At 39.3% G+C, this 27,929-nt stretch overlaps 1 protein-coding gene across 14 annotated transcripts in view; it reads right to left on the bottom strand.

Annotated features, from left to right (window-relative positions):
- DMD (dystrophin) overlaps positions 1 to 27,929 on the bottom strand; it is a 2,565,910-nt gene that overhangs the window by 13,778 nt on the left and 2,524,203 nt on the right. For all 14 annotated transcript variants that reach the window (XM_043895268.1, XM_043895262.1, XM_043895270.1 and 11 more), the window contains 3 exons: positions 23,450 to 23,693; positions 22,139 to 22,262; positions 3,325 to 3,417 (listed from right to left, as the gene is read on the bottom strand). In XM_043895268.1, the coding sequence (XP_043751203.1) occupies positions 3,325 to 3,417; positions 22,139 to 22,262; positions 23,450 to 23,693 (461 nt within the window). The remainder of the gene's footprint in view (positions 1 to 3,324; positions 3,418 to 22,138; positions 22,263 to 23,449; positions 23,694 to 27,929) is intronic.

Here is a 27,929-nt window from a genome sequence, read left to right as displayed (position 1 = left end):
CTGACCTCTAGGAAGAGGAGAGGACATGCCTGTGTGCTCAGTCGCTTCAGTTGTGTCCAGCTGTTTGCAACCCCATGGACTTTAGCCCGCCAGGCTCCTTTGTCCATGGAATTCTCCAGGCAAGCATACTGGAGTGGGTTGCCATGCCCTCTTCCAGGGGATCTTCCCAACCCAGGGATCGAATCTGTGGCTCATGCACTGCAAGCAGATTCTTTACTACTGAGCCACTAGGGAGCCCAGAAGGGAGGGGCTGGAGGTTAACTTTAATCACCAGTGGCTAAGGATTTAATCAGTCACACCTATGTAATGAAGCCTCCACATAAACCAGAAAGAATAGGGTTTGGAGAGCTTCCTGGCTGGTGATCATGTGGAGACAAAGTGGGGAGAGTGGTGAGCTCAGGGAGGCCATGGAAGCTCCATCCCCTTTCCTCTTGTCTTGCTCTATGCATCTCTTCTGATTATATCTTTCTATCACATACCCATGATCTAGTAAAGAAAATGTTTCTCTGAGTTCTGTGTGCTGCTCTGGCAAATTAATTGACCCAAAGAGCAGGTTGTTGGAATCTCTAGTGTATAGCCAGTGGGTCAGAAACCCAGCAGACAACCCAGACTTAAAATTGGCATTCTGAAGTGAGGAGAGGAGAGGCTGCCTTGTGGGACTGAGACCTTAACCTGTGGATTCTGACCCTGTCTCTGGGTAGGTAAGAGTCAGAACTGAGCTGAACTGGAGCATATATCTGCTGCATATGCCAGCAGCATATACCTGCTATTATATGAGAACTGTTTGGCAGGGTGGGAAAAAGAACCTACACATTGCAATGGGGTGCAAAATCATAAAGGGCCTATGATAAGGTATAATTTGGTAGGAATTAACACACACAAAAAATGTCAGGGTCATCACATCACAGAGAGACCAGTCAGCTCTTCCAGCAGCTTATCTACTCTCTTGTTCTGTGTTTGTTTGTTGATTTAATTGTGTTTGCTTCAGGACAATGAAAGAATTCTCTCAGGCCACCAGGGTACTGTTGAGTAAGTAGGAACTTGGTTAATGGAATTGGTTTCAGACAAAGCCTGCTTATGCCCTATTTGAGAAGTCCAATAAGCACTCAGGGGATGAAATACTTCCATAAGCACTAAGTTAGTAAACACTAACCAGGCAGCCTGAAGAGAGTTTCCCAGGTTTCCATGTAAGTAAATTACCATCATACAAGTGAATGTAAGATCAAAGACTGACTGCCAAATACCCTATCAGAGGAGGTGTACTTCTGGTCTTTCACACTCCTGTGCTGTTTAGCCGCAAAGACATTAAGAGGGGGATACAGGGAGAGGGTGCCTAGCTCTCACCTTAAGATAATCAGGATGGCCAGGGACCCGGTATGGGTATGAAAAGGCTGCCACTGGGGCAGCAGAGCCCTGCACCCTGCTCCAGTCTCTCCTTGGATCTACTCTAGTGATTTGGATGTGAAAGAAATGCCCGAGGTGACCACCTACTTCCCACAGAATCCATAAACAAGCTTTCAGGCCAAGGACTGAGGATAAGACGCAGGTCTGTGACCTTCCAGAGAAAGCTGGGGGTCAGTGAAATGTGTGTGAGAGTTGGGCTCCACAGCACTGGGCCCATGAGGAGCTGTGTGATCTTGAGGAAGACCTTGCTCTGCCTGAGGCTGACGCCCTCCTGTTTATTTCGAAGGGTGTTTCTAGGGTTCTCTCATGGCGCAGATGTCTCCATCATAGGAGTAATACAGTTAATTGTGCCATGATTTGAACGTCTGGGAGGGCTGTCTCCCCAGCAGACCATAAGCACCTTGAAGGCAAGAACTTGGCATTTCTCCTTTGCATCCCTAACACCTCCACTGGCACATAGTAGGCGCTAGCGACAGGAGGCAGGATAAAGGTGAATGCATTTGATTTTGGTCAGACCAGCATGCGGTCTTCTTGTTATGAATCAGGGCATCTAGGGAGTCAGTGAAGGCAGGATGGAGAAGAGACTGGCCGGGGGGGGATAAGGAGGTGGGTGGAAGACACAAGAATTTTCTCTCTTAAAATCAACACATCAGAGGCACTCAGCAGTGAAAAGATGGCTGGTGCAGACATTTAAAATTAGCTTCCCCTTACGGTTCCTTAGCAACGCTCTATCAGAACGTTATTGCTTTTAATGTGCCTTGCACAACGCTCACTCACACATCAAATAGCTGGGAAATGGCCATTGTTAACTGACACTGAACAAAAAGATAGGAAAAACATAGGGCTGCAAACACCCTACTCATTGCCCTTATGGAGAGGAACAAATAGCCCCATTGTCTGTTGCCCTTCCCTCCTTGGCTGCCCATTAGGGGTCCTAATCACTGGCCACAGAGCCTTATGCTTTCTCCCCTTGGCTTCTCTAGAATTTCCTTCTATTTGCTCATAGGTGACTGCTGCCATTATGTTTTTTTTTTAATTGAAGTATAACTGACATATGACATTATATTAGTATCAGGTGTACAACCTAGTGATTTGACATTTGTATGCATTGCAAAATGATCACTCTAATAGGTCTATGTACCATCTGTCACCATACAAAGTTACAGGTTTTTCTCTTGCTATGAGAACTCCTAAGATTTTCACTCTTAGCAATTTTCACATTTGCAATACAATATTATTGACTCTTGTCCACATGCTCTCTGCCATTCTTTTTATTCACTGAAGGGGGAGCGGGTCAGTGACTTTGTTTTATGTTAGAGCAATGAACCAAGAAAAAAATAGTCCAAGAAACTAATGCCTTTCTTTGTGAAAATTGCATTCTAAGGAAGTGAAAAAAAAATAACAAACTAGTACATATATATTTAACTGTACTTACATTTAAATGAAGGGGTAAGATACAGTTTTTAAATATACATAAAGGACATCAGATTGCAAGCTCAAGTGCCCACCACTACTGTACACTAGGCATATTCTGCACTTTGCTGTATCACGTGGTAGCTGTATGTCTCTGGTAAAGGCACCGTTAAGGCATTAATTTCCTCATCTGTAAATCTCACTTAATAATTGCTCCATAGTAAAAGCTATCTCATAATTAACTCTTCAGACTAATGTGCCAAGCAAGGAAGACAACCTTATGAATGTTAAGTTAGTATTCTTATTTCTGGAAACAGGCTATTTGAATTCAAAACACTCCAAGTCAGAAATTCACATTTGAAAGGAAATTCTTCTCACAATGATCCCAAATTGGCATTCTGTCAGCACTTGTTTATGTTAACATGGAAACTACACATGCCAGTTGTGTACGGCAGTGAGCAGTCTACTTCCGGTGAGTCTGAGTGACTTCCGAGTCATGGCACTTACCTCTTGAACTAGGGAAGGAGTTGTTGAGTTGTTCCATCACTTCCTCTAACCCTGTGCTTGAGTCCTGGGGAGGACTGAGAAGGTCTTCCTCGCCTAAATGGAAGCAAACACAAAAAATGGCAAATTACACTTTAGGAAAAAACTGTGAGACTAGAGAAAAGGTTCATGATAGCATTTTAAAATCCAGCATAAACTCTTTGCCACTTGTTCATAAATAACAGAAATAAAAATAACCCCTCAAGCTAACTAATTAGGGAGCAATTCCTTCAAGGGATGAAGAATTTCATGCAGGGATTTATGTACGTCATTATCTTTGGAAAAGAAAACTGTGTACCTGCTTAGAAGTTAAGATAAAGTTGCCATAAGTTGCTTATGCCCCATTAACAAATGTGAAATGCTGTTCTTTGTAATAAAAAAGGATTAGTGCACACTTGCAGTGTGTCTCTTCAACACAAAAGAAGAATGTGACATTTTGAATTCACTTTATGAATGTAAGGAGTGGGGACATTGATGTATTTTTTCCATTCTTTCCTTTGACATTTAACAAAAAAATACAAACAAAACTCAAATACCTTTGAAGTCCAGTTTAACAGGGAGAAATAAAGAGTTTCAAGTGATCTATAAAGGTAATGAAATATTGGTATTTTAAGGACTGTACATATGGAGATACTGGGAAGTTATGTTCCTTTCCTCTTTGTTACATGGGGTTACTTCATAATTATGTTTTTGGAGGCTTACAAAGGGAAACTTGTTTTTAATTTTTGAGAGTTTGTTTCTGCAAAGAAAGAAAGATGATCTGGAAGGAAAGGAGGTTAGGCATGAATGGTGTTCTGGGGATGGGAGTCTCCTTGTAAAGTTCGTTGATCTGTGTCTCTATTGTTTATTCGTGTGTCAAGGAAATACACCTCAAATAGCATTTGCAGTAAGGGAGAAATTTCTTAAGAGCAAACAAAATTATTTTGAACTTTGAAGGTCTCTGAAAGTCATTTTCCATAACATTCAATCTTCCAACTGTGAAAATAACGTGTTTTTGAGTTCTGTTTGTTCAGTACATTGTCACTTCCGTTTAAAACAAGACCTTGTTTCAGCAAACCAACAATAATGGACACACTTAAGGACAACCTCAGGTTCACATCTGACTTTAAAAGGGAGCCAGTGATGTAATGACTTAAATATGCTTGTCATTTCCTTTGGTCTATGCCACTTGGAATTTCATCTCTGATTATAACCCTGCATTTATTACCAAGTTTTTGCCTTTTCTTTCTTAAAGCAGAAGCTGAAAGAATCATTAGCAATGCTCACCACTGAGATAAAATCATATGCAAGGTGAATGTGAGGCTGTATACCATTATTAGAAAGGAGGGCTAAGGACCTGGGAGAAACAAAAACCCCTCTGATTCAGTGAGTCTCCTGGTAACATACCATAGGAAACCTCTTTGAAGTACTAAGGGCAGGAAATGATTGCTAAAGAATTCAGGTCATAAGGTGGAAAAGGAAGTTGGAATATTTATCCATCCACATGCACAAACTACTTGCTCATATTCATGCCTTTAAAAATCAAAGAATGAAATTCAGCATCTGTAGTTTCTTCTTGCCTGTGCTTTTAGACTACCATCATCTGAAATAGATGGAATGAATGAAATATCGCCAGAAGGAACAGGATGCTGACAGCTGCAGGGTTGATTATATCTCTTGGTTCCATTACCAATTGCAAAATTTTGCTGATTTGGGGAACATAAGGCATTTTTCATGGCATCAAGTCAACTTTAGTGATTGTACACATTACAGAATAAGTCAGAACCAACAGAGACACTCATGAGCAGCAATGTTAATATTTCTGACAGTTTAATTACCTCACGCTGGAGCTCTAGGAACTCCACTGGACTGTGATTAAGGTTTACATGCAGTTCAATGAAGTGACTGACATTCTTCTCCCTGAATTACTTCAAGGATCAAAAAATAGTATAAACCTAATGATGTCAACCAGTCATAACTATCATCTATGAGTCTCAAAGATATGTGTCTGAGTAGGAATGTAAACTTGGCTTCTTAGTTTCAGTGGAAACTTTCATGGCAGTGATCAATGTGTCTATTCAGTTTTTGAAGGCCTATTACATCCTAGGTGTAAACATAAACAGTAAAATATAATCTGTTCTTAAGATTTTCACAGTAAGTAGAAACTCCTTTGGGTTTAACTAAACTCCTTTAAGAATCAAAATCAGAATTATATACATGCATGAGCAGAGGTGAATCAACCACTGAAAAATGTTTACAGCCTAATATTTTCTGTCAGATTATACTGGAAAAGTGAAAACAGCTAAATGACACCTGAAATTAAAGTAATGCCACTGAACTATTCAACACTGAGCCAGATTTTAAATGTTAAAAAAATTTCAAAACAGATTTATTTATAAATTCAAATGTTTCTCAAAAGCCAACTATGTGGCAGGCAACTGCTCTGAGCAGCATTCTCCGACCTTTTTGGCACCAGCGACTGATTTCGTGGAGGACAATTTTTCCACGGACCAAGGCAGGGCAATGGTTTCTACATGATTCAAGTGCATTACATTTATTGTGCACTTTATTTCTAGTTTTATTACCTCAGCTCCACCTCATATCATCAGGCATGAGGTCCTAGAGGTTGGGGACCCTGGGTTCTGAGTACTGGGATTATAGCAATACACAACTAAAAAGCTTGGTCTCCATGGAGACATTCTTATGGAGGAATACAGGCCTCAGCAAAGAGGGCCAGGGAAGGGCAGTGAGGAAGACTCTGCAGAAAGGGGAGTCTAAGAAGACCTCATTAATAAGGGGCAGATGAGCTAAAATGTTAGGGACTTAAAGGTCTGTAGTTATTAGAAAGAAGACTTAGAGCCATGTAGTTAATTGAAGGAAGAGTGCGTCAGACAGAGAGAATAGCAAATGCAGAGACTCTGAGGGGAGAGTGCAATTGGGTTGTTCCAAGAAGACCAGGAAATTGACTAGGGCATACAAAGTAAAGTGACCAAGTACTGGAGGGCACGTGCTTCCCTGGCCCAGGAATTTGGACACGGTCATATGCCCTGTTTTGGCCAATGGAATTTTAGCAAATATGACATAAGCAGAAGCTTGTAATATCCTTGGGTGATTGGGCTTGCTTTCTTGTGCTTATGTGCCATAAGAAGTACAGGATCCAGTGGTTTGCTGACCCAAGGAGGATGAGAGACATGTGAAACAGACTTGACCTCAACCCACAGCTAGGAGTTGTGCTAGTTGAGCTTGAGCACAACTCCAGTCAACCAATAGATGCATGAATGACAAATACATACCTTGAGAATTTTCCGATTATTTTGTTACATAGCAATAGCCGACTGGTATACTCTGTTTTAATGTACTGAACCAGCAAGATACCAATGTTTACAGGTTATCTTAATCATATGCTGATATGTAGCTATAACATTATGTGAAAGTGTTAGGTGCTCAGTCATGTCCGACTCTGTGACCCCATGGAGTGCAGCCTGCCAGGCTCCTCTATCCCTGGAATTCTCCAGGCAAGAATACTGGAGTGGGTAGCCATTCCCTTCTCCAGGGGATCTTCCCAACCTAGGGATTGAACCTGGGTCTCCTGCATTGCAGGCAGATTCTTTATGGTCTGAGCCATCAATATTATAGGCAACTCCAAAATGTTCCTGACTCCAACAACAATACTAGTGACCATAAACGTCCTCCCACCAAAAAAACCCTCATTTGTTCAACAAGAAAACATTTATTGAGTCCCGACTGTGTACACTGGGAACTTGGCCAGCCGTCATCTCTACTTCACCAATGCACTGCCTGCTAAAATAGTACTGCCAATGGTTAAGGGATTTCTAACTTAGTTAATTGCAATTCTTTAGCATTAATACTTCAATTTTCCAATCCAAGGTAATTGCCACAGATGTCCATAAAAATCCTTTTTGCATTATTAGCCCTAGATTTCATGGTTTGTCTGAAGTTGGTCCAAAGAAATGACAGAAACATTTAAAAAAGATAAATGTTTCAAAATAAGGAAAGACATAGTCAAAGTTAAAACAGCACTCTGATATAGTATAATATGCTAGACACTGCTGAAGTGAAAAGAAAAGGAGATGGCTCAATTAAGTCTGAGATAAAAGAAACGAACTCATTTGCTATGGGCAAGACATTCTGCAAGTCTTCTGAAATTCACCATGGTTTCAGGCTTTCTTGAAAGGAAGAGATCCCATCTATCTGATTTGCCTGTCAATTCAAATGATAATTTTACTTCCTTAAAAAGTGACTAAAAAGTGACGTTAGCCAGAAGTGGTGCAGCTGAGACACAAGAATCCTTACACCCATTATTCTCTTTACACCCAAGTGAACTATTGCTGTTTTCTCTTCATATAAAAGGAAGCTGTGTAAAGTGAAAGTTACTCAGTTGTGTCTGACTCTTTGCAACCCCATGGGCTATACAGTCCATGGAATTCTCCAGGCCAGAATACTGGAGTGGGTAGCCGTTCCCTTCTCCAGGGGAGCTTTCCAACCCAGGAATCAAACTCAGGTCTCCTGCATTGCAGGTGGATTCTTTACCAGCTGAGCCACCAGGGAAGCCCAAGAATACTGGAGTGACTGGAGTGAGTAGCCTATCCCTTCTCTAGGGGATCTTGCTGACCCAGGAATCGAACCAGGGTTTCCAGCATTGCAGGCGGATTCTTTACCAACTGAGCTACCAGGGAAGCCCACTGGAACATTATTTTCTCTTAAAAAAGGTGACTGTGTATGAACAAATATGCCCACCATTATTTTTCTTTGGATTACTTATCTAAATCACATATTCTGTTTTAACTAATTTCCAACTGGATGTGTGATAACTTATTATGTTGTCCCTGCCTTTCTCTAGTTTTTCTTAAGAAAAAAAAAGATTTATCCTGTACCTGATACTTACCTTCAATGACTTTTTGAAATCATGATCTGGGATAGACAATAGATGGTTTGTTGTTGTTGTTGTTTGGTCACTAAGTTTTATCCGACTCTTTGTGACACTATGGACTGTGGCCCGCCAGGCTTCTCTGTCCATTGAATTTCCCAGGCAAGAATACTGGAGTGGGTTGCCATTTCCTTCTCCAGGGGATCTTATGGACCCAGGGGTAGAACCTGCATCTCCTGCATTGGAAGGCTGGTTCTTTACCACTGAGCCACCAGGGAAGCTCTAGATGGTTTCAATTCTACATAAAAATATTGTGTTTAAGTTCTCTAATATATTAATGGTATATGGTGATGATGCTGATGACTAGCTGGCTTGTGTTGAATGGTGATGAAAGATACTGAAATTAGTAGCTATTATTCATTTTTTATTTCTATTAAGATCTAATTGATATATAATATTTTATTAATTTGAGATGTACAACATGATTATTTGAAATATGTATATACTGTGAATTGATTACCATAGTAAGTTAACATTCATCACCATAGTTATAAATCTTAAAAGTTTTCATCACAAGAATAAAAGATTTAATCTCTTAGCAACTTAAAAAAAATTGAAATATAGTTGATTTACAACATTGTGTTAGTTTCAGGTATACAGCAAGGGGACTCATATATATATATATTTCTTTTTCATATTCTTTTCCATTATAGGTAATTACAACATATTGAATATACTTCCCTGTGCTTACAGTAAGACCCTGTTGTTTATATATTTTATATATAGTACTGTGTATCTGTTAATCCCATACTACTAATTTATTCCCTTTCCCCTTTGGTAATCATTTGTTTTCTTTGTCTGTGATTCCATTTGTTCTGCAAATAAAGTTAACTTGTATCATTCTTTAGATTCCACATATAAGTGACATCATATGGTATCTGTCTTTCTCTGTCTGATTCACTTCACTTAGTATGATCATCTCTAGGTCTATCCATGCTGCTGCACAACTTTCAAATATACAAATATATAATACAGTATCGTTAACTGTAATCTCCATGCTGTACATTATAGCTCATGCAGGACTAATTTATAACTGGAAGTTTGTACTTTTTGACCACTTTTCCCAACCCCCTGCATATGGCAACCACCAATCTGTTTTCTGTACCATTTTACATTTGCACCAAAACTGTGTACAAGGGCTCCCTTTACTTAACATCCTCACCAGCAGTTACATTTTCTTTCTTTGATAACAGCCATTCTAACAGATGTAAGGTGATATCTCATGGTTCTGATTTGCATTTCCCTGATGATTAGTGACGTTCACCACCTTTTCATGTACCTGCTGGCCATTGGTATATCTTCTTCATGTATATTATCTATGGTGAAACAGATCACCAGCCCAGGTGGGATGCATGAGACAAGTGCTCGGGCCTGGTGCACTGGGAAGACCCAGAGGAATCGGGTGGAGAGGGAGGTGGGAGGGGGGATCGGGATGGGGAATACGTGTAACTCTATGGCTGATTCATATGAATGTATGACAAAACCCACTGAAATGTTGTGAAGTAATTAGCCTCCAACTAATAAAAAAAAAATACAAAAAAAACTAAAAAAAAAAAACTAATTGACCTTCTGCCCATTTTTCAATCAGATTGTTGGTTCTATTGAGTTCTTTACAAAATCTGGATATTCTCCTTATAAGATATAGGATTTGCAAATATTTTCTCCCATTCTGTAGGTTGCATTTTCATTTTCCTGATCATTTTATTCACTGTACAGGAGCTTTTTCTTTGATGTAGTCATTTTATTTTTGTTTTTCTTGCCTTTACGTTTGGTGTCAACTCAAAAAGTCATCGCCAAGATATATCATACACCTTACTGCCTGTGTTTTCTTCTAGGATTTTCATGGTTTCAGGTCTTACATTAAGTTTTTAATCCATTTTGAATTGATTTTCATGTATGGTGTAAGATAGTGGTCCAGTTTCAGTCTTTTGAATGTGGCTGTGCAGTTTTCCCATACCATTTTCTGAAGAGACTCATCTTTTCCTATTATATGTTTTTAGCTCCTTTGTTGTAAATTAATTCCCCATATGTGTGAGGGTTATTTATGGGCCCTCTGATCTATTAATCTGTGTATCTGTCATTATGCCAATACCACATCATTTTTACTTCTGTGCCTTTGTAATACAGTTTGAAATCAGACAACATGAAGCTGCCTGCTTTGCTCTTTTTTTTTTTCCTTCTCAAGACTGCTTTGGCTATTTACGTTCTTTCTTGTGGTTCCATACAAATTTTTGGATTTTTCTTTCTCTTTACATGGAAAATGCCATGAAACTTTGATAGAAATTGCTTTGAATCTGTAGATTGCAATTGGTAGTATAGACATTTTAACAATAGCAATTATTTCAATTCATGAGCATGACGTATTTATTTATGTTTTCTTCAATTTCTTTCATCACTGTCTTACAGTTTTTAGTGTACAGATTTTTCACTGCCTTAAATGTATTCCGAGGTATTTTGTTCTTTTAGATGCAATTATAAATGGGATTATTTTATTTCTCTTTCTCATAGTTTGTTATTAATGTGTAAAAACGCAACAGATTTTTGTATATTGAGTTTTTATCCTGCAACTTTACTAAATTCATTGAGTTCTAACAGTTATTTGGTAGGGCATTTCAGGTTTTCTTATATATATTATCATGCCATTTGCAAATACAGATAAATTAACTACTTTCTTTCTGACTCTGTGCCTTTGATTCTTTTTCTTGCCTAATTATGCTGGCTAGGACTTTCAGCATTATGTTGAACAAAAGCAGCAAGAGTAGGCATCCCTGTCTTCTGATCTTAGTGGAAAACCTTTCAGCTTTCACCACTGAATATCCTTTTAGTGTCCAATCTTTTTGCCTTTTCATACTGTTCAAGGGGCTCTCAAGGCAAGAATACTGAAGTGGTTTGCCATTCCCTTCTCCAGTGGACCACGTTTTGTCAGAACTCTCCACCATGACCTGTCCATCTTGGGTGACCCTACATGGCATGACTCATAGTTTCATTGAGTTAGACAAGGCTGTGGTCCATTTTCTGGGCCCTGATGTTAGCTGTGGGCTTGTCATACATGGCCTTTATTATGTTGACATGCATGCCCTCTATACCCATTTTATTGAGAATTTTTATCATGAATGGATGCTGAATTTTGTCAAATGCTTTTTTCTTCACCTGTTGGGATAATCATGTGATTTTTATATTTCATTAATGTGGTATATCATATTTATTGATTTGTATATATTGAACTGGGCTTCCCAGGTGGCTCAGTGGTAAAAAATCTGCCTGCCGATGCAGGAGATGCGAGTTTGATCCCAAGGTCAGGAAGATCCCCTGGAGAAGGAAATGGCAACCCACTTCAGTATTGTTGCCTGGGAAATTCCATGGACAGAAGAGCCTGGTGGGCTACAGTCTGTGAGATTGAAGAGTTGGATATGACTAAGCGACTAAACACATACTCACACACTGAACCATCCTTGCAACACAGGGATAAATCCTCCCTGGTTATGGTGTATGATCCTTTTAATGTACTGTTGAATTTGGTTTGCTAATATTTTCTGGAGAAATTTTGCATCTGTATTCATCAGATACTGGTCTATAATTTTGTTGTAGTATCCTTATCTATCTTTAGTATCAAAGTAATGTTGGCCTTGTGAAATAATTTGGGGGTGTAGTCTCAAATTTTTTTAAGTGTTTGAGAAGGATTGGTATTGATTCTTTGTGTTTAGTAGAAATCACAGAAACCATCTGATTGTGGGCTTTTTTTTTGGGGGGGGTAACGTTTGTTTATAGATTAAATCTCCTTTCTCATTGTTGGTCTGTTCAGATTTTGTTTCTTCAAGATTCAGTCTTGGTAGGTTGCATGTTTCGAGGAATTTATCCATTTCTAGATTTTTCAATTTGTTTCCATATAATTATTTTGAATAGTCATGTATGGATGTGAGAGTTGGACTGTGAAGAAAGCTGAGTGCCAAAAAATTGATGCTTTTGAACTGTGGTGTTGGAGAAGACTCTTGAGAGTCCCTTGGACTGCAAGGAGATCCAACCAGTCCATCCTAAAGGAGATCAGTCCTGGGTGTTCATTGGAAGGACTGATGCTGAAGCTGAAACTCCAATACTTTGGCCACCTCATGGGAAGAGTTGATTCATTGGAAAAGACCCTGATGCTGGGAGGGATTGGGGACAGGAGGAGAAGGGGATGACAGAGGATGAGATGGTTGGATGGCATCACCGACTCGATGGACATGAGTTTGAGTAAACTCCGGGAGTTGGTGATGGACAGGGAGGCCTGGCGTGCTGCGATTCATGGGGTCGCAAAGAGTTGGACGCAACTGAGTGACTGAACTGAACTGAACTGACTGATGGTCTTTTGTATTTCTGGTTTAAGTTGTAATGTCTCTTCTTACATTTCTGATTTTATATTTGAGTCCTTTTTTTTCTTGGTGAGTTTGTCTAAAGGTTTGTCATTTTCATTTAGCTTTTCAAAATAGAACTAAAAACAAGCTTTTAGTTTCAATATTTTCCATTATCTTTATCATCTCTATTTATTTCTGTCCTAATCTTTCTTTCCTTCTATTAACTTTGGATGTTGTTTGTTCTTCTTTTTTTGTTCCATGAGGTGTAAAGTCAGGTTGTTTGTTTGAGATTTTTCTTGTTTCTTCTTGCAGGCATTTATTATTATGAATTTCCCTCTCATAACTGTTTTGCTGCATCCTATAACTTTTGTATATTGTATTTGCATTTGTCTCAAGGTATTTTTTATTTCTCTTTTGATTTCTTCATCAATCCATTTGTAGTTTCAGTGGTGTGTTATTAAATATTCACACATTTGTGAACTTTCCAGTTTTCTTCTTGAAATTGATTTTTGGTTTTATTATATTATTGTCAAAAAGATGCTGGATATGGTTTTAGTCTTCTTAAGTTTATTGAGACTTGTTTTGTGGTCTAAGATATGATGTATCCTAGAGAATGTTGCTGCCTAGAAAATATTCCATGTGAACTTGAGAAGAATGTACTCTGCTGCATTTGGATGGAATGTTCTCTAACTGCTCATCTGATATAATGTATAGTCCCATGCTTCCTTATTGATTTTCTGCCTGGGTAACCTATCCACTGATATTAAGTGAGGTATGGTTAAATCCCCTACTATTACTGTACTGGTATCTATTTTTCCCTTCAGGTCTGTTAATATTTGCCTTATATTCACCATGTTCGGTGAAATAAATATTTACAAATGTTATAGATCTGATTGGATTGACCTCTTTATCATTATGTAATGCCCTTTTTTTGTCTCTTATTTTAGTTGTTTCAAAGTCTATTTGATATAAGTAAAGCTATCCCAGGTTTCTTTTGGTTTTTATTTCTGTGAAATATCTTTTTCCATCCCTTTAATCTCTGTGTCTTTACATCTTTTTTTAAAGATTTTTTTGATGTGGGCCATCTTTAAAGTTTTTATTGAATTTGTCACAATACTGCTTCCATTTTATGTTTTGTTATTTTTTGGCTGTGAGGCATGGCGAATCTTACCTCCCTGACCACGGGTTGAACCCACACCTCCTGCATTGGAAGGTTAAGTCCAAGCCACTGGACTACCAGGGAAGTCCTTTTTTATGTCTTTACATCTGAAGTGAGTTTTTTTATAGGCAGCCTATAGCAAGGTCTTCTTTTCTGCTGTTTTTGTCAGAAAGGACTTCTGTTAAATTTTATTTAAATTTCAAAGCTACAGAAAAATTCTAAGAATAGTAAAATAGTCTCCTGTATACCATTTACCTTGATTCACCAAGTGTTAATATGTTGCCATATTTGCTTTGCTTCTTTCTCTAAGTACATAGATTTGTTACTGTTGTTATTACTGTTACTGACCCATTTTCATTCCAATGTAAGGTTCAGGCCCCTTTATTCCTAAGTACTTCATCATTATCTCTTTGAACTCTTATTTTATGGAACCACACTGGCACTATATTATCATCTAGTGTGTAGACTATATTTAAATCTCACCAATTGCCTTTATAATATCCTTTATAACTATAACCAAATATATGTGTGTGTAACAAATATACGTATATATTTTTTCTCTGATCCAGGTTCATGTATTGCATTTCTTTGTCACGTGTCTTTTCTTTCTCCTTTTTTTCTTGGGGAAGTATAGTTGAATTACAGTGTTGTGCTAACTTTCTGCTGTATGATAAAATGATTCAGTTATACATATATACATTCTTTTTTAATATTCTTTCCCTATATGGTTTATCATAGTATAGTACTTATAGTTCTCTGTGCCCTACAGTAGGACTTTGTTTATCCATTCCATATATAAGAGTTTACATCTGCTAACCTTGATCTCCTTTCCCTTGGCAATCACCAGTTTATTCCCTATGTCTATGAGTCTGTTTCTGTTTCATAGATAGGTTCATTTGTGTCATATTTTAGATTCCACATACAAGTGATACCATATGGTATTTGTCTTTCTCTTTCTGACTTACTTCACTTAATATAATAATCTAGAGTTACATCCACATTGCTGCAAATGACATTATTTTGTTCTTTTTTAGGGCTGGGTAATATTCCAATGTATTTATGTACCACATCTTCTTTATTCATTCCTCTGTTGATGGACATTTAGGTTGCTTAACTGTCTTGGCTATTATGAATAGTGCTGCAGTGAACATAGGGGCACATGTATCTTTTTGGATTAGAGTTTTGTCTGGATATATGCCTAGGAGTGGGATTGCTGGGTCATGTATACTAGTTTTAGTTTTCTGAGGAACCTCTATACTGTTTTCCATAGTGCCTTCACCAGTTTACATTCCTGCCAACAACAGTGTAGGCATGTTGCCTTTTCTCCACATCTTCTCTGGCATTTGCTATTTGTAGAGTTTTAATATGGCCATTCTGACCAGTGTGAGGTGATACCTCATGTAGTCTTGATTTGCACTTCTCTGATAATTAGTGATGCTGAGCATCTTTTCCTGTGGCTATTGGCCATTTGTATTTCTTCTTTGGAGAAATGTCTATTTAGGCCTTCTTCCCATTTTTCAATTGGGTTGTTTATTTTTATTTTTTTGCTGTTGAGTTGTATGAGCTGCTTGTATATTTTGGAAATTAGGCCCTTATTGGCTGTATCATTTGCAAGTAGTATCTCCCATTCCATAGGCTGTCTTTTCATTTTGCTTACGGTTTCCTTTGCTGTGCAAAAGTTTTTAAGTTTGATTAGGTTCCATTTCTTTATTTCTATTGCCTTGGGAGACTGTAAGTCTTGCTTTTCAGCCATTTAGCCACTCTTATATTGTGATTGGGGGATTTAGTCCACTTAAAGTAATTTTTGATAGGTATGCCAGTTTGATACTGCCAGTTAAAAGATTGTTTTCTGTCTTATAGTTCCTCTCTGCCATTCTTCTCACTAGAGAGTGATTCTCTGTGATTTGATGACTGACTGTAGTGTCATGCTTAAGAGTTCTTCCTATTGTTTGTATATAGGTTTCTGCTTTGTGGTTTCCATGGTTTAGATGAAACATAACAGTCTATTTTAAGATGATAATAACAAAAGTTCAAATACATTCTAAAGCTCTACATTTGTACTCTCCTCCCTATGTTATGTTTTTGGTGTCACAATTTACATGTTTTGTGTGTCCAATAACAAATTACTTTGGTAACAGTTATTTTTATCACTTTTGTCTTTTAACCTTCCTACTGAATATACAAGCGATTAGCCTATCACTGTTATAACATTTGATTATTCTGAATTTAATTATATTCTTACCTTGTGAGACTTATACTTCCATGTTTTCCTGTTACTAATTATGACCCTTTTATTTAAAGAAGTCTCTTTTACATTTCTTCTAAGGCTGGTCTAGTGGTGCTGCTTTCCTTCAGCTTTTGCTTGTCTGGATAACTCTTTCTCTTTCCCTCAATTCTGATGGACAACTTTGCTGGATAGAGTATTCTGCTTGGCAGGTTTTTTTTTTTAATACTTTGAATATATCATGAAACTCCCTTCTGGCCTGTCAAGTTTCTGTAGAAAAATCTGCTGATGGATTTATGGGGTTCCCTTGTATGTAAGAAGTTGTTTTTCTCTTGTTGCTTTTAAGACTTTCTCATTGTCTTTAACTTTTGACAGTTTAATTATGATGTGTCTTGGTGTGGGAACTGTCCAGGTTTCCTGACAGTATGTCTCCTTCCTCAGGCTAAGAAAGTTTTCTGCTCCTTTCTCTCTTTTCCTTCTAGGACTTTATGTTAGGAATAATTGTTTTGTCTGCTTGATGGTGTACAATAAGCTCCTTAAGCTATCTTCTCTTTATCTTTAATTTTTTTATTGAAATATAGTTGACTGACAATGTTGTGTTAGTTTCAGATGTACAGCAAAGTGATTGAGTTATATATACAAATATTCTTTTTTACATCCATCTCTCCCATTATAGGTTGTTACAGAGTACTGATAAGAGTCATCTATTTTATATACAGTAGTGTGTATATGTTAATCCCCAACTCTCTCTGGTAACTGTAAGTTTTTCTAAAGCTACTTAAAAACTTGGTGTATTATGGATGAATTCCATTGTCCTCTTTGAGTTTGCTCATCTTTTATTCCCAATTCATCTAGTCCACTGCTGAATGCCTCTATTGTATTTATCAGTTCTGTTACTGTATTTATTGCTTTGTCATTTATATTTTCTGTCTTTGTCGGAATTTTCACTTTGTGCATTGTTTTCCTGACCTTGATGGGCATCTCTTTGCTGTTTTGTAATCTTTATTTGGAAAACACTTATCTCAATTTCTTTAAGGTCATTTTTGAGGTTTTAGCGTGTTCTTTTCTTTGAAACATGTTTCTCTTTTTTTCCCCTTTTCCTTGTCCCTTTCTGTTGGTTTCTATGCATTAGCTACAAGTTACCCCTCCCATCTTGAAGGGGTGATCTCAGGTAGGAGATGAGCCTTATTTTTCAGCTCTGCCCTACCTCTTGATCATCTCTGAAACTCTCGTGATTGTCCAAGGAGGCTTATTTGTTCTTACTGCCTCTGTAGTTGAGGGTGTGCCCAGACCTGTCAGTGTTCCAACGGGGAGGAGGATTTCAGTCAGCACTTAGATGCAAGATGAGTGGAAGACTGAGCCTCCGGCAACAGCCTTTTAAAGTCTGTAAATAGACGTCTTTTAGGGAAAGACTGGGAGATGTAAGTTTCTGTATGCTCCCTCTGCACTGAGCTCTGGGAAGATAGCTAGCTATTTAAAAACTGCTGTTTTTTGTTTTTTCCCTTTTGGTATGCTACCATTTCACTGAGCTGTGAACATAAGCCCCCACGGACTACCAGAACGGCAGATATGCACACAAGCTCCTTTCCGGGAGATACCCATGACCTGGAGCGAGGCAGGAGTGGGGAGACGGCACTAGCTGGCCTACGTCATCTCTGGAGAGTATGGAAGTCAGCCCCTGGATGTGTGTTAAATTAGAAGCCTGCCTCTTCAGGCTGAGGCTTTTAAGATATAGACAAATGAGCCTCTTTCATGGAAAGACTGGGTGCATTGCAGCCTGTTGCCTTTATGCTGTGCGGTTGGCCAGGGGCAGTGTGAGGCATGGTGAGTCCCCCTGTAAGTACTGTCTCTGTTCACTCTGGCTTTCTGGACTTCATGGGTGTTAGATGTTTGGAGAGCCCATCACTCAGGTAGAAGGACATATTAAGAGCTGGGGCTCAAACCTTTACTACTCAGAGAGAAGCTAATAGTTGTGAGTCCCTTCCTGGTTGTGTGTCACCATGACCGGGATGGGGTTCACAGCAAGACTGTGGCTCAGACTCTCCTATGTTGTTTTCAATTCGCTTCTATTGGAGTAGAGTTGCGTTACAATGTTCTTAGCTTCAGGTATACAGACAAGTGAATCAGTTATACATCCATCCACTCTTTTTTAGATACTTTTCCCACATAGGTCATTCCAGAGCACTGAGTAGAATTCCCTGTGCTATACAGTAAGCCCTGATTATCTGTTTTATATATGGCAGTGTGTATATGCCAGTCCCAACCTCCCAACTTCCCTGGTAACCATTCGGTTTGTTTTCTACATCTCCTACATGCTGGATGTGGGCTTTTTTGGTTGTCCCATGTTTATGTATAGGACTCACTCAGCTATTTCCTGAATGTCTTTGAGAGGGAACTATTCAGTGTGGAGTTGTAGATTCTGTGTTTGTGTGCGAGGAGGGAAGTTCAGGATCTTATGTTGTCATCTTGATCCAGAAACTCCAGTGAAACTTTCTCAGTGTGTGAATCGTTCTATATCTACATAATGGTATACTGTGCTTGACTTTGAAAATATTCATTCAAGAGGCATTTTACTGAATGCTTGTTGCATAAAAGGTGATCAATTGGGAAAGAAAATGAGCAAGACTTAGTTGTTGCTTTTAAGGAGGTTAAGTACTTAACTAGGGAGAAAAAAACTGACTGGTACAGGAGGGTGGATTTTGAATATCATGGTAAAGGAGTAAAATGGAAGGAAAGAAAGAGAGAAAGACAGAAGAATTTAGTACCTTGCTTATGATGATGGTATCATGTTGCTCAGTTGTGTCCAACTCTTTGCAATGGACTGTAGCCCAACAGGCTCCTCTGTCCATGGGCTTCTCCAGGTAAGAATACTGGAGTGGCTTGCCATTTCCTCCTCCAGGGGAACTTCCCTACCCAGGGACTGAACCCGTGTCTCCTGCATTGGCAGGCGGGATTCTTTACCACTGGGCCACCAGGGAAGCCCATGGGTGTGTGTGTGTATATATATGTGTGTGTGTATACATATATATATACATACACACACACACATGCTCAAATTTATCAAGATGTATACATTAAAAGTATATCTTTATCATTTACACCTGAATGAAGCTAAAAAAAAAAAGAAGGCAGGTAGGTAAAGGAAGAAAATGCAGAAAACTGGTACCTATGTACAGTTTAGACAGTGGGAGAGATGTTCTGGAGGCTGACCGTGATTTCAGAGTGTGTTCTATTTTTATCTGATTTTATCCAGAACATATTCACGGGAGAGGTCTAGCTGGCAATCTTGAGAAAAAGCCTTGAAGTGATGTGCTGAGGACACAACATCACCTATGTGGTAATCTGGCATAAGATACTTAGCGTGAATCCAATTGGGAGTATACAAGCAGGCAAATCCCCAGTGAGAAACATTCTACACAACAACTAGCCTGACCTCTTCTGAAATGCCAGTGTCCTGCAACATCTGAAGAGGCTGGGGGAGTGTTCTAGATTAGAGGAAACTCAAGAGACATGACAACTAGATGCCAAGGGTGACCTTTCATTGGCTTCTAAATGAAAAAAGATAAAAGGCTATTAATAGAAAGAATATTATTGGCAGAATGGGGGATATCTGAATCTAAATTATCTATTAGATAATAGTGGTATATCAGTGTTAATTTCCTGAGTGTGACTATGTAAGAAAATATTTTTCACCTTGGAAGATACATCTTAAAATGTTGAGGGATGAAATGTTACTATGTATGAAATATAGTCATTCAATGAGTAAAACTATAATGCACATAAAACAGGAATATATACAGTATATATACACACACATACACATACACACACAGACTCAAAGATGTTAACAAACATAAATAAATACAGCAAATTGGCAAAATGTTGACTAACCTGCAATTCTGCCCTAAGTTTGAAATTGTTCTAAGCAGGGAAGGAAACTTTTAACATTGTGTAAACAAACAAAATACAAAATGTTCTTTAAAAAGAATGACTGGGTACAAGTTAAGGAGTCAGAGATAAGTTGTTAGGAAGACAGACTTTGTCCATTTCTATTTGTCTTATTTTAAAACATAATGTGAGCTTCACAGCACACCATCCCATTTAAAAAAAAATGTATAGAACACCCACATGGTACACAGAGACTTACCATTGGTAAGTATGTCATGGTTTGAGGAAACACTCCAACTCATTAGATAGATCACCCAGTATGACTTCACCTGTACTTCTCTTTCCAGAGTCCTGGGGTTATATATTACAAGAATGTGGCATTCTACCAGAGTATGGTTCAGCAAATCCCAGCCTTATCACACCTTGGAGCTTCAAAGCATGAGGACACACACTGCATTTATTTTAATACATGTGCATCTCTCAAGAAGAGGGTCTTTCCCTGCCCCCTTCTTTACAGTGAGGACTCAATGGACATGAATTTAAGCAAATTCAGGGAGTTAGTGAAGGACAGGGAAGCCTGGTGTGCTGCAGTCCATGTGTTCACAAAGAGTTGACACGACTTAGCAAATGAACAGCAACAGTGGGGTGGGGGGGAATCACCTCTGCACTCAGTCTCTTCAGAGAACAAGCTTACTAACAATAGAGCCTATCCATTTGACACTGGCAAGTTATCTCTTAGCCTAACTCAGCCACTGGCAAATGCACTTCTGTCCTTGTATTTAAGTCTGCCACGATTCTCTGAGCTCCACAAATCATCAGGCCGATGGCCTGAGGTGAATTTGGGTGCTTTCATAGGCATGCTGCCTCCGGGCTCATGGTGACAGGTCTAAATAATTAATACTTCTAAGCACCCAGGGCTTTGCATCTCACCTCTCAAATATGCGACTTAGCTTCTCAGGCTGGGCTTACTTCAAAAAAAGAGAAAATCCTGCAGTAGGAAATAACAACAGACATACTAAAACTCCATTGTTTTGGGAATGTAAGGACTTTACAAAGGCATATGTTTTCAGATGCTGAGCTATTGCTTACAGTCCCAACAGTCGATTAGCTCGATTCAGATCTCAGGTGGAGGCAAGAACAGCCAATGCCCTAAATCATTGCGGTGTGGCAAAGCTGGGAAAACAACTTCAAACATCTCCTCTTCCTTCACAAAAGAAATGAAAGCTGGCTTTCATTTATGGAGTTACCTGCTTCACTGTTTGGTCTTAACGTTCCTTCTCAGTCTGGAGAATATGACTTGGTGTGTCTACACCTTCCAACACTACTCCCCCCATCAACTAAATGGAGGTCTTCCCCAAGGCCCTGAAACCATGCCCCTGTGTTATATTTCTCCTCTCATACCTTTCAGCTCCCCATTCTGTGAGGTTCACCCTCAAATCTCTCCAGATTGCCCTTTACCACCTCCTCAAAGACAGGACCTCCACCTTCAAAAGGATCACCATCTTCTTCCAACCAAGTCCTCTCCCCTCCTTTCCTTACATCTTCCAGTCAGACCCCTGGTCTTGGGTACTCTACTTTCAAATAAGTCACAGTCATCTCCTCCTATCCCATCCCAGACATCTCTTAAGCAGCCTCAGAAGTCCCATAACTTGGCCTTTGTGACTGCCTTCTCACTAGTCTTTCAAACTATAGAAGTTTTACTCTGGGACAGATAAAGCTGCCAGAGTACATCTCTACAGCTATTTCTTACCTGCTAAATGATTCTCAGTGGCTCTGTGACCCTGACCAAACACCTCTGCCCAGTATTCACGTCACTACATTGTGACCCTAACCTTCCTCTGCGGCCTTACTTTCCCCCACTCCTGCCGGGATCCTATCTTTCTAATGTCTGGAACCCTGGCTCTTTCCTGTCCTTGGCCTTCATCTCTCCATCTTCAACAAATGCTCAGTTCCTCCTCCATCCTTCTGAACCCTTCACAGATATCAATTCATCAAAAATCCTTTTCAGATCTCCCAAAGGACTGAAACTAATACCACGTGGCCTTATTCTAGTAACTGAACAGCCAGACCTTAGAGGGTGAGGGGACTGTGTCTTTCATCTCTGTACCCCTAAGGCATTCATGACAACCTCTGGTCCATAACTGACATTAAATAATTGAGCAGGCAATTTAAAAGTTGCTGCAAATAGTTCACCATTTCCAGACCTTAAGAGATGGCAAAATCCAAGAGTAGCTAAGACAGACACTTACCCATGGATTCTGAAGTTTGACTGCCAACCACCCGGAGCAGCATAGGCTGGCTGCTGTCTGACCTCTGAAGAGAGGTAGAAGGAGAGGACACCGTTGTGCCATTCACCTTGGCCTCGGCCTGGGGCTAAGGCATCCAAAGAAAATAGAATTATTTTCCATAATAAACACTCAAACAAATACATAAATTTAAACCCATTATAGACACTCAAGAATCTGAAATTATGACTTTTCCTAATTAGAAATCTCCCACAGACAGTTAAAGTTGGGAAAGTTTACAGTTGATAAGATCCATGGATACTATCTTTGTATTTGAATCATAACCCCTCAAAAGTTTGAAAGACATTACAGCTACAGTGGAATAAGATAGAAAAAAATCATTACACTAACTGAAAGATGTAGAAGGTCATGTGAGAATGGTGAAATCATATGAAGTGCAAGTGAAAGTCGCTCAGTAGTGTCCAACTCTTTGTGACCCCTTGGACTATACAGTCCATGTGATTCTCAAGGCCAGAATACTGGAGTGGGTAACCTTTCCCTTCTCCAGGGGATATTCCCAGCCCAGGGATTGAACCCAGGTCTCCCGCATTGCAGGTGGATTCTTTACCAGCTGAGCCACAAGGGAAGCCCAAGAATACTAGAGTGGGCAGCCTATCCCTACTCCAGTGGATCTTCCCGACCCAGGAATTGAACTGGGGTCTCCTGCATTGCAGGCAGATTCTTTACCAACTGAGCTATCAGGGAAGCCCATATGAGACCACAAAAATGTAATGGAAAATTCATACTTTTGTGAAGTATTATGCAATAAGATGGAGAGACCATATCTCAAAATTTATAATTCCCAGAAAGCCAGGACTATGTGCAGGGAAGGGTCTCCTACAGTGCAATATCCTGCTACATTTTCAACGGCCACTTAAATTAAATATTTTAGGGATTATCAAAAGGAACCAAAGGCATACCACAAAATAAGAGTAACTACAAAAAAGAGAGCTCCTGATTTTCAAGAGGTAAAAATTTCACTTTCGGATACCAGTGGAAACCTTTCTGCATTTTTTTTCCCATGATGAATTTTAAATTGGTCAAATAAAACACATTTTCATAGGACACAATCTGGCAGCAACATAAAACGACATGCTCATTTCATTCCTATTCTTATATCCCTTGCTATCTAGCACTTGGCAAAACACACACTGAATAATGACCAAATCAATGTTTGCTGCATTTCTGAAAAGGACTGAGAGTTCTGGTTCTTAGTTGTAAGAGGGGAAAGTGGATTTTTGTAAAGATCCCATGTTAGAGAGAGGGGTGTCTCACTTGCTCCAGCAGCTGCCTGAGCCTGTGTAACTGGGACTCCAGCTGTTTATTGTGGTCTTCCAGGATTTGCATCCTGGCTTCCAGGCGGCCTTTGTGTTGACGCAGTAGCTTGGCCTCAGCAATGAGCTCAGCATCCCGGGGACTCTGTGGCGAGGTGGGCATCATCTCAGGAGGGGACGGCAGTGGGGACAGGCCTTTATGTTCATGCTGCTCCTTGAGACGATCATATTCTGCCTGCAGATTCCTATTCGGCATCAAAGAAGTGGGGGAAAAAAACAAGGGAAAAAACAAGAAAAAGGAAGTTGAATATCATCACCAGATTTCTTATACTAATGGCAGAGAGATATTTCTGACCGCCACCAAACACAATAGCAAGCAAAAGAGAGGCACTTAATGAATGGTTTTTATGATGACGATTTTAGCAATGCTTAAAGAAAAAAAAACAAAAACAAAAAACAAAATAAAGTTTGAAGCGTCTGCCCGGTGTGTGTGAGGGGAGATGCTTTTCAATCTTCTATACTTAAAAGCCTTGTGAGTGCTATGTTTACATAATTAAGCAGCAAAGGAGTTAATCATTGTGTAAATATTGCCTTAGACTGTCATCAGATTATAATTCTTATACTTCTATTGACACTTGGGTTTGCTTAAACAAATCATCAAATATTTTCAACAGCATGGTAGAAGAACATAGTAAAAGTGTACCCATGTACCCACCATGGTGCTTTAATAAACTTAACATATGCCATATTTTCTTCAAAATTGTGAAGAAATAAAATATGACAGTTACAGCTGAAGCGTCCCCACAAGTTCTCCTTATTATGTCAGTTCCCTGCTCACCGCTACCCCTAAGGAGATAATGCCATCCTGAGTTCCATGTCCATCATTACCATGATATCCATCATTACTAGGTTGAACTTAATAAAGACAGTGATATTCAGCTTTTTTAAACCTACATAAATGGCCGTTTCATGTGATTCAATCTAATAGCATTATTTAACATAGCATGTTCCTAAACTTTAAGAACTTTGTTGAAGCATGTACATCCCATTCTAAGAGTTGCTTTTTGCCTTCAACATTCTTTGGCAGCTTGAATATGCCATCAACATTCTCCTGTCAAAGACCATTTAGGTTGTTCCCAACTTTTCCCTAATACAAACAGCGACACAACGAATTTCCTTCTACTGGTCTCCTTGAATACCTGTTTGAGAGATTCTTTACAGAATAAATGTAGATATAAAATTGTTGGGTTCCAGCACCACCACCAACATTGCCAAAGATCACCAAACTGCTCTCCTAAGTGTTTTTATACCAATTCGTTCTCCCACCAGCAGTGAGTGAGGTTTTCCATTTGGCCACATCTTCATCAAATACTTGGCATTACCAAACATGTAAGTTTCGGGTGACGGGTACGTTTTATTGGTGAGGCTGACCTTTTTTTGGCTGTGCCACACAGATCATGGGATCTCAGTTCCCTGACCAGGGATCAAACCCGCACCCTTGGCAGTGAAAGCACAGAATCACTGGACAGCCAGGGAATTCCCAGGGGATGAACATTTTTCATCTTAGTTGGCTTTTAATGTTTCCGTACCTGTTTCCCTACTGGGTAGTCTTTTTCTTATGCAAATTCTGGATATGTTCTAGATGCTTATTTATTGCCAATTATAGCATAGCAAATACTATCTCTTGGCCAAATATTAGTACAGCTGATTTTGACCTTTACTCTTGGCATCCTATTCTACAATGATTTTTAATTTCAAAACATTCCTCCATGTTTTCTGTGTGTCATGTTTTAAGAAAATCTCCCGTACACCTACATTTTATAGTTAACAACTCTGTTTTTCACATTTACAACTTAACCCAGAATCTTTTGTTTGGTGTGAACATGAAATCTAACTTGACTCCCCCTGACGTAGATAACTTATTAAGCCAGCCCTGTGCCTTGTATAGTCCACCTTTCCCCGACTCCCACTGATTTCGATGGCATTTTTACAGTCCATCAAGCACCCATAAATACACAAGTGTGCTTCGGAGGTCTCTATTCTCTGTGGTTGGTTTATTATCTGTGTGTCCCTGTGTGAATTCCACATTATGGCCATGAATATCTTGTGGTCTGGTAGGCCTTCTCACTCCCACTTCGTTCTGCCATAAAATTGTCTTGGTTCTTCATACCTCTTTGATCACCTCTATGATTTTAGAGTCAAGATTTCCTATTCCAGGAAAATCCTTGTTGACATTTAGGGTTTGAGTGACACTGAATGTATAGAATAAAATGGAAACAGCTGACTTTGCATTATTGAGTCTTTACATCAGGAATGTGGTTAAGCTTTTCAGTTACCCCAGGCGCCTTTTATGTCAAATAATCTCCTATAACTTACTGTGTTTTTCCCCTAGCTTTTAAGTTGAATACTTAAGTCCTTTCTTTTTATGTTTTTTAATAGAGACATTTAGGAGTATGGGTTTCCTTCTTGCTTTCAAATTGTTGAGAATGCCAACGGAGGGCACTTCTGTTATTTGGTACCCAGCAAATGATTAGAACTCTTGGTATCCTTCTTCCAGATATAATGAACACCAAAATAGGATGGTAGATTTCTATTGTTCACAGATGTTATTTCATTGGGTTAGAGAATGTCCTAGCCACAAAGGTGGAAGATCTCTATCAATGGGAAAGGACATGAGAAGTAGTGAGCAGTCAAGAAGAGTTTTTCCCTTGTCCAGTTGGAGGAGGAAAAATAATCTCATGATCAGGCTTCCTGTTATCGGTGTGTGCTCAATCGTGTCTGACTCTCTGCGACCCCATGGACTATAGCCTGCCAGGCTTCTCTGTCCATGGGATTTCCCAGGCAAGAATACTGGAGCGTGTTACCATTTCCTACTCCAGGGGATCTTCCTGACCCAGGGATCAAACCTGTGTCTCCAGAGGCTCTTGTTTTGCAAGAGGGTTTTTCCTCTTAGGAAAATGTTTTCTGTTGCTCCATACCTGGAATGAGCATTCCTCAGGGATGGCACATCTTCCAGAACACCCAGTTTCAAAATGCTGGACCTCCACACCAAAGAAGATTTTATTTCAATCCAATCTAATCTCTTTTGTTTTTGTTTGAAGTTCTACCCAGGGAAGATACCCCAGAGGAGGGCATGGCAACCCACTCAAGTATTCTTGCCTGGAGAATCCCATGAACAGAGGAGCCTAGTGGGCTATAGTCCATAGGGTCACAAAGAGTCAGGACACGACTGAAGTGACTTAGCATGCACAAAGATTTACCCTATACCTAATGTTACCAGTTTTCCAGGAATTTGTTTCAAGTAATGCAGGGAAATCAATGATCTTTTTCATTTACAGAAATATACTCTATTTGTATTGACTGAAATTCTGTCTGCTATCAATCTTCACAGAGAGTTATGTGTGTAGTCTGTTTCCTAGCAATCTGCTCTGACAAAGCAGTAATAAGAAGAAATTTATCAAAATAAGTTTACCCTTAGCTAGATTCTGTACATAGGTCCGCTGGGTGTAAGCCAACACAAGTAGCTCATGTTAATTAAATCCAATTTCTGGCCACTTAACTGACAATCATCTAAATGTTTCTGTGAACTTGAAGCATCATCCACTCTTCAGAGGGTTTCATTTGATAGAAATTATCATCTATTTTTTTCTGCTTGAAGTATCCCCTAAAAGAAATCCACCTTCATTGAAATATCCCAACTGAAAACACCTTTTTATAAGTAGAATCCTATTCAAAACTCTTTCTACCAGAGTGGGTCATCCACAATGATCTTTTTGAAAACATTGCTTTTAGACATGGGTTTCAGAATAGTACAACAAATGACTACCGTCTTACCTCTTATTTCTCACAAAGTTATCTACCTTTTCCAGAGAGGTGTTCGTCTGGGCCTAGGTTTCCATGAAGCTCTCCTTTAATGAGTTATTTATAAGCGCCCTTGTTCAGAAACCATGGTTTAATATATACAACACACTGCATTTCTGTTTTTATGTTTTCCAGTGAAAAACAGAGAGAACTCATTTGAATCAGTCAGGACTTCCCAAAGCTGAGCTGTAAAGAATACCAATTGCTCTACACAGGCCTTTCTTGCCTTCCCAGATGTTTGAAATTTCTCTCAGGAGACCATTTCGTTAAAGACTCACATCATTCTTCATTTCTGGAAGATTCTCGGTGGTTATTGCTTCTCTGCCATTTCCTCCCTTCTCTTCTTCTGAACCTTGTACTAGGTATATTTTACAGCCTTATGGTTCATTCCCTATCTTTCTTAATTGCTTATTTATATTTATCTGTTTTTCTTACTACTTTGTATAGTGAAGTCCTCAGAATTCTTTTCAATTCCTTACTTCCTCTGGGTCTAGCCTAGTTTACCATGTCTATTGAGTTCAGTGGGAAGATGCCCTGGAGGAGGGCATGGCAACACACTCCAGTATTCTTGCCTGGAGAATTGCATGGACAGAGGAGCCTGGCAGGCTACAGTGCATGAG

Source organism: Cervus elaphus, chromosome X (genome assembly GCF_910594005.1).
Source record: "Cervus elaphus chromosome X, mCerEla1.1, whole genome shotgun sequence".
Classification (NCBI taxonomy): Eukaryota; Metazoa; Chordata; class Mammalia; order Artiodactyla; family Cervidae; genus Cervus; species Cervus elaphus.
This window is presented reverse-complemented; position numbering and strand designations above follow the sequence as displayed.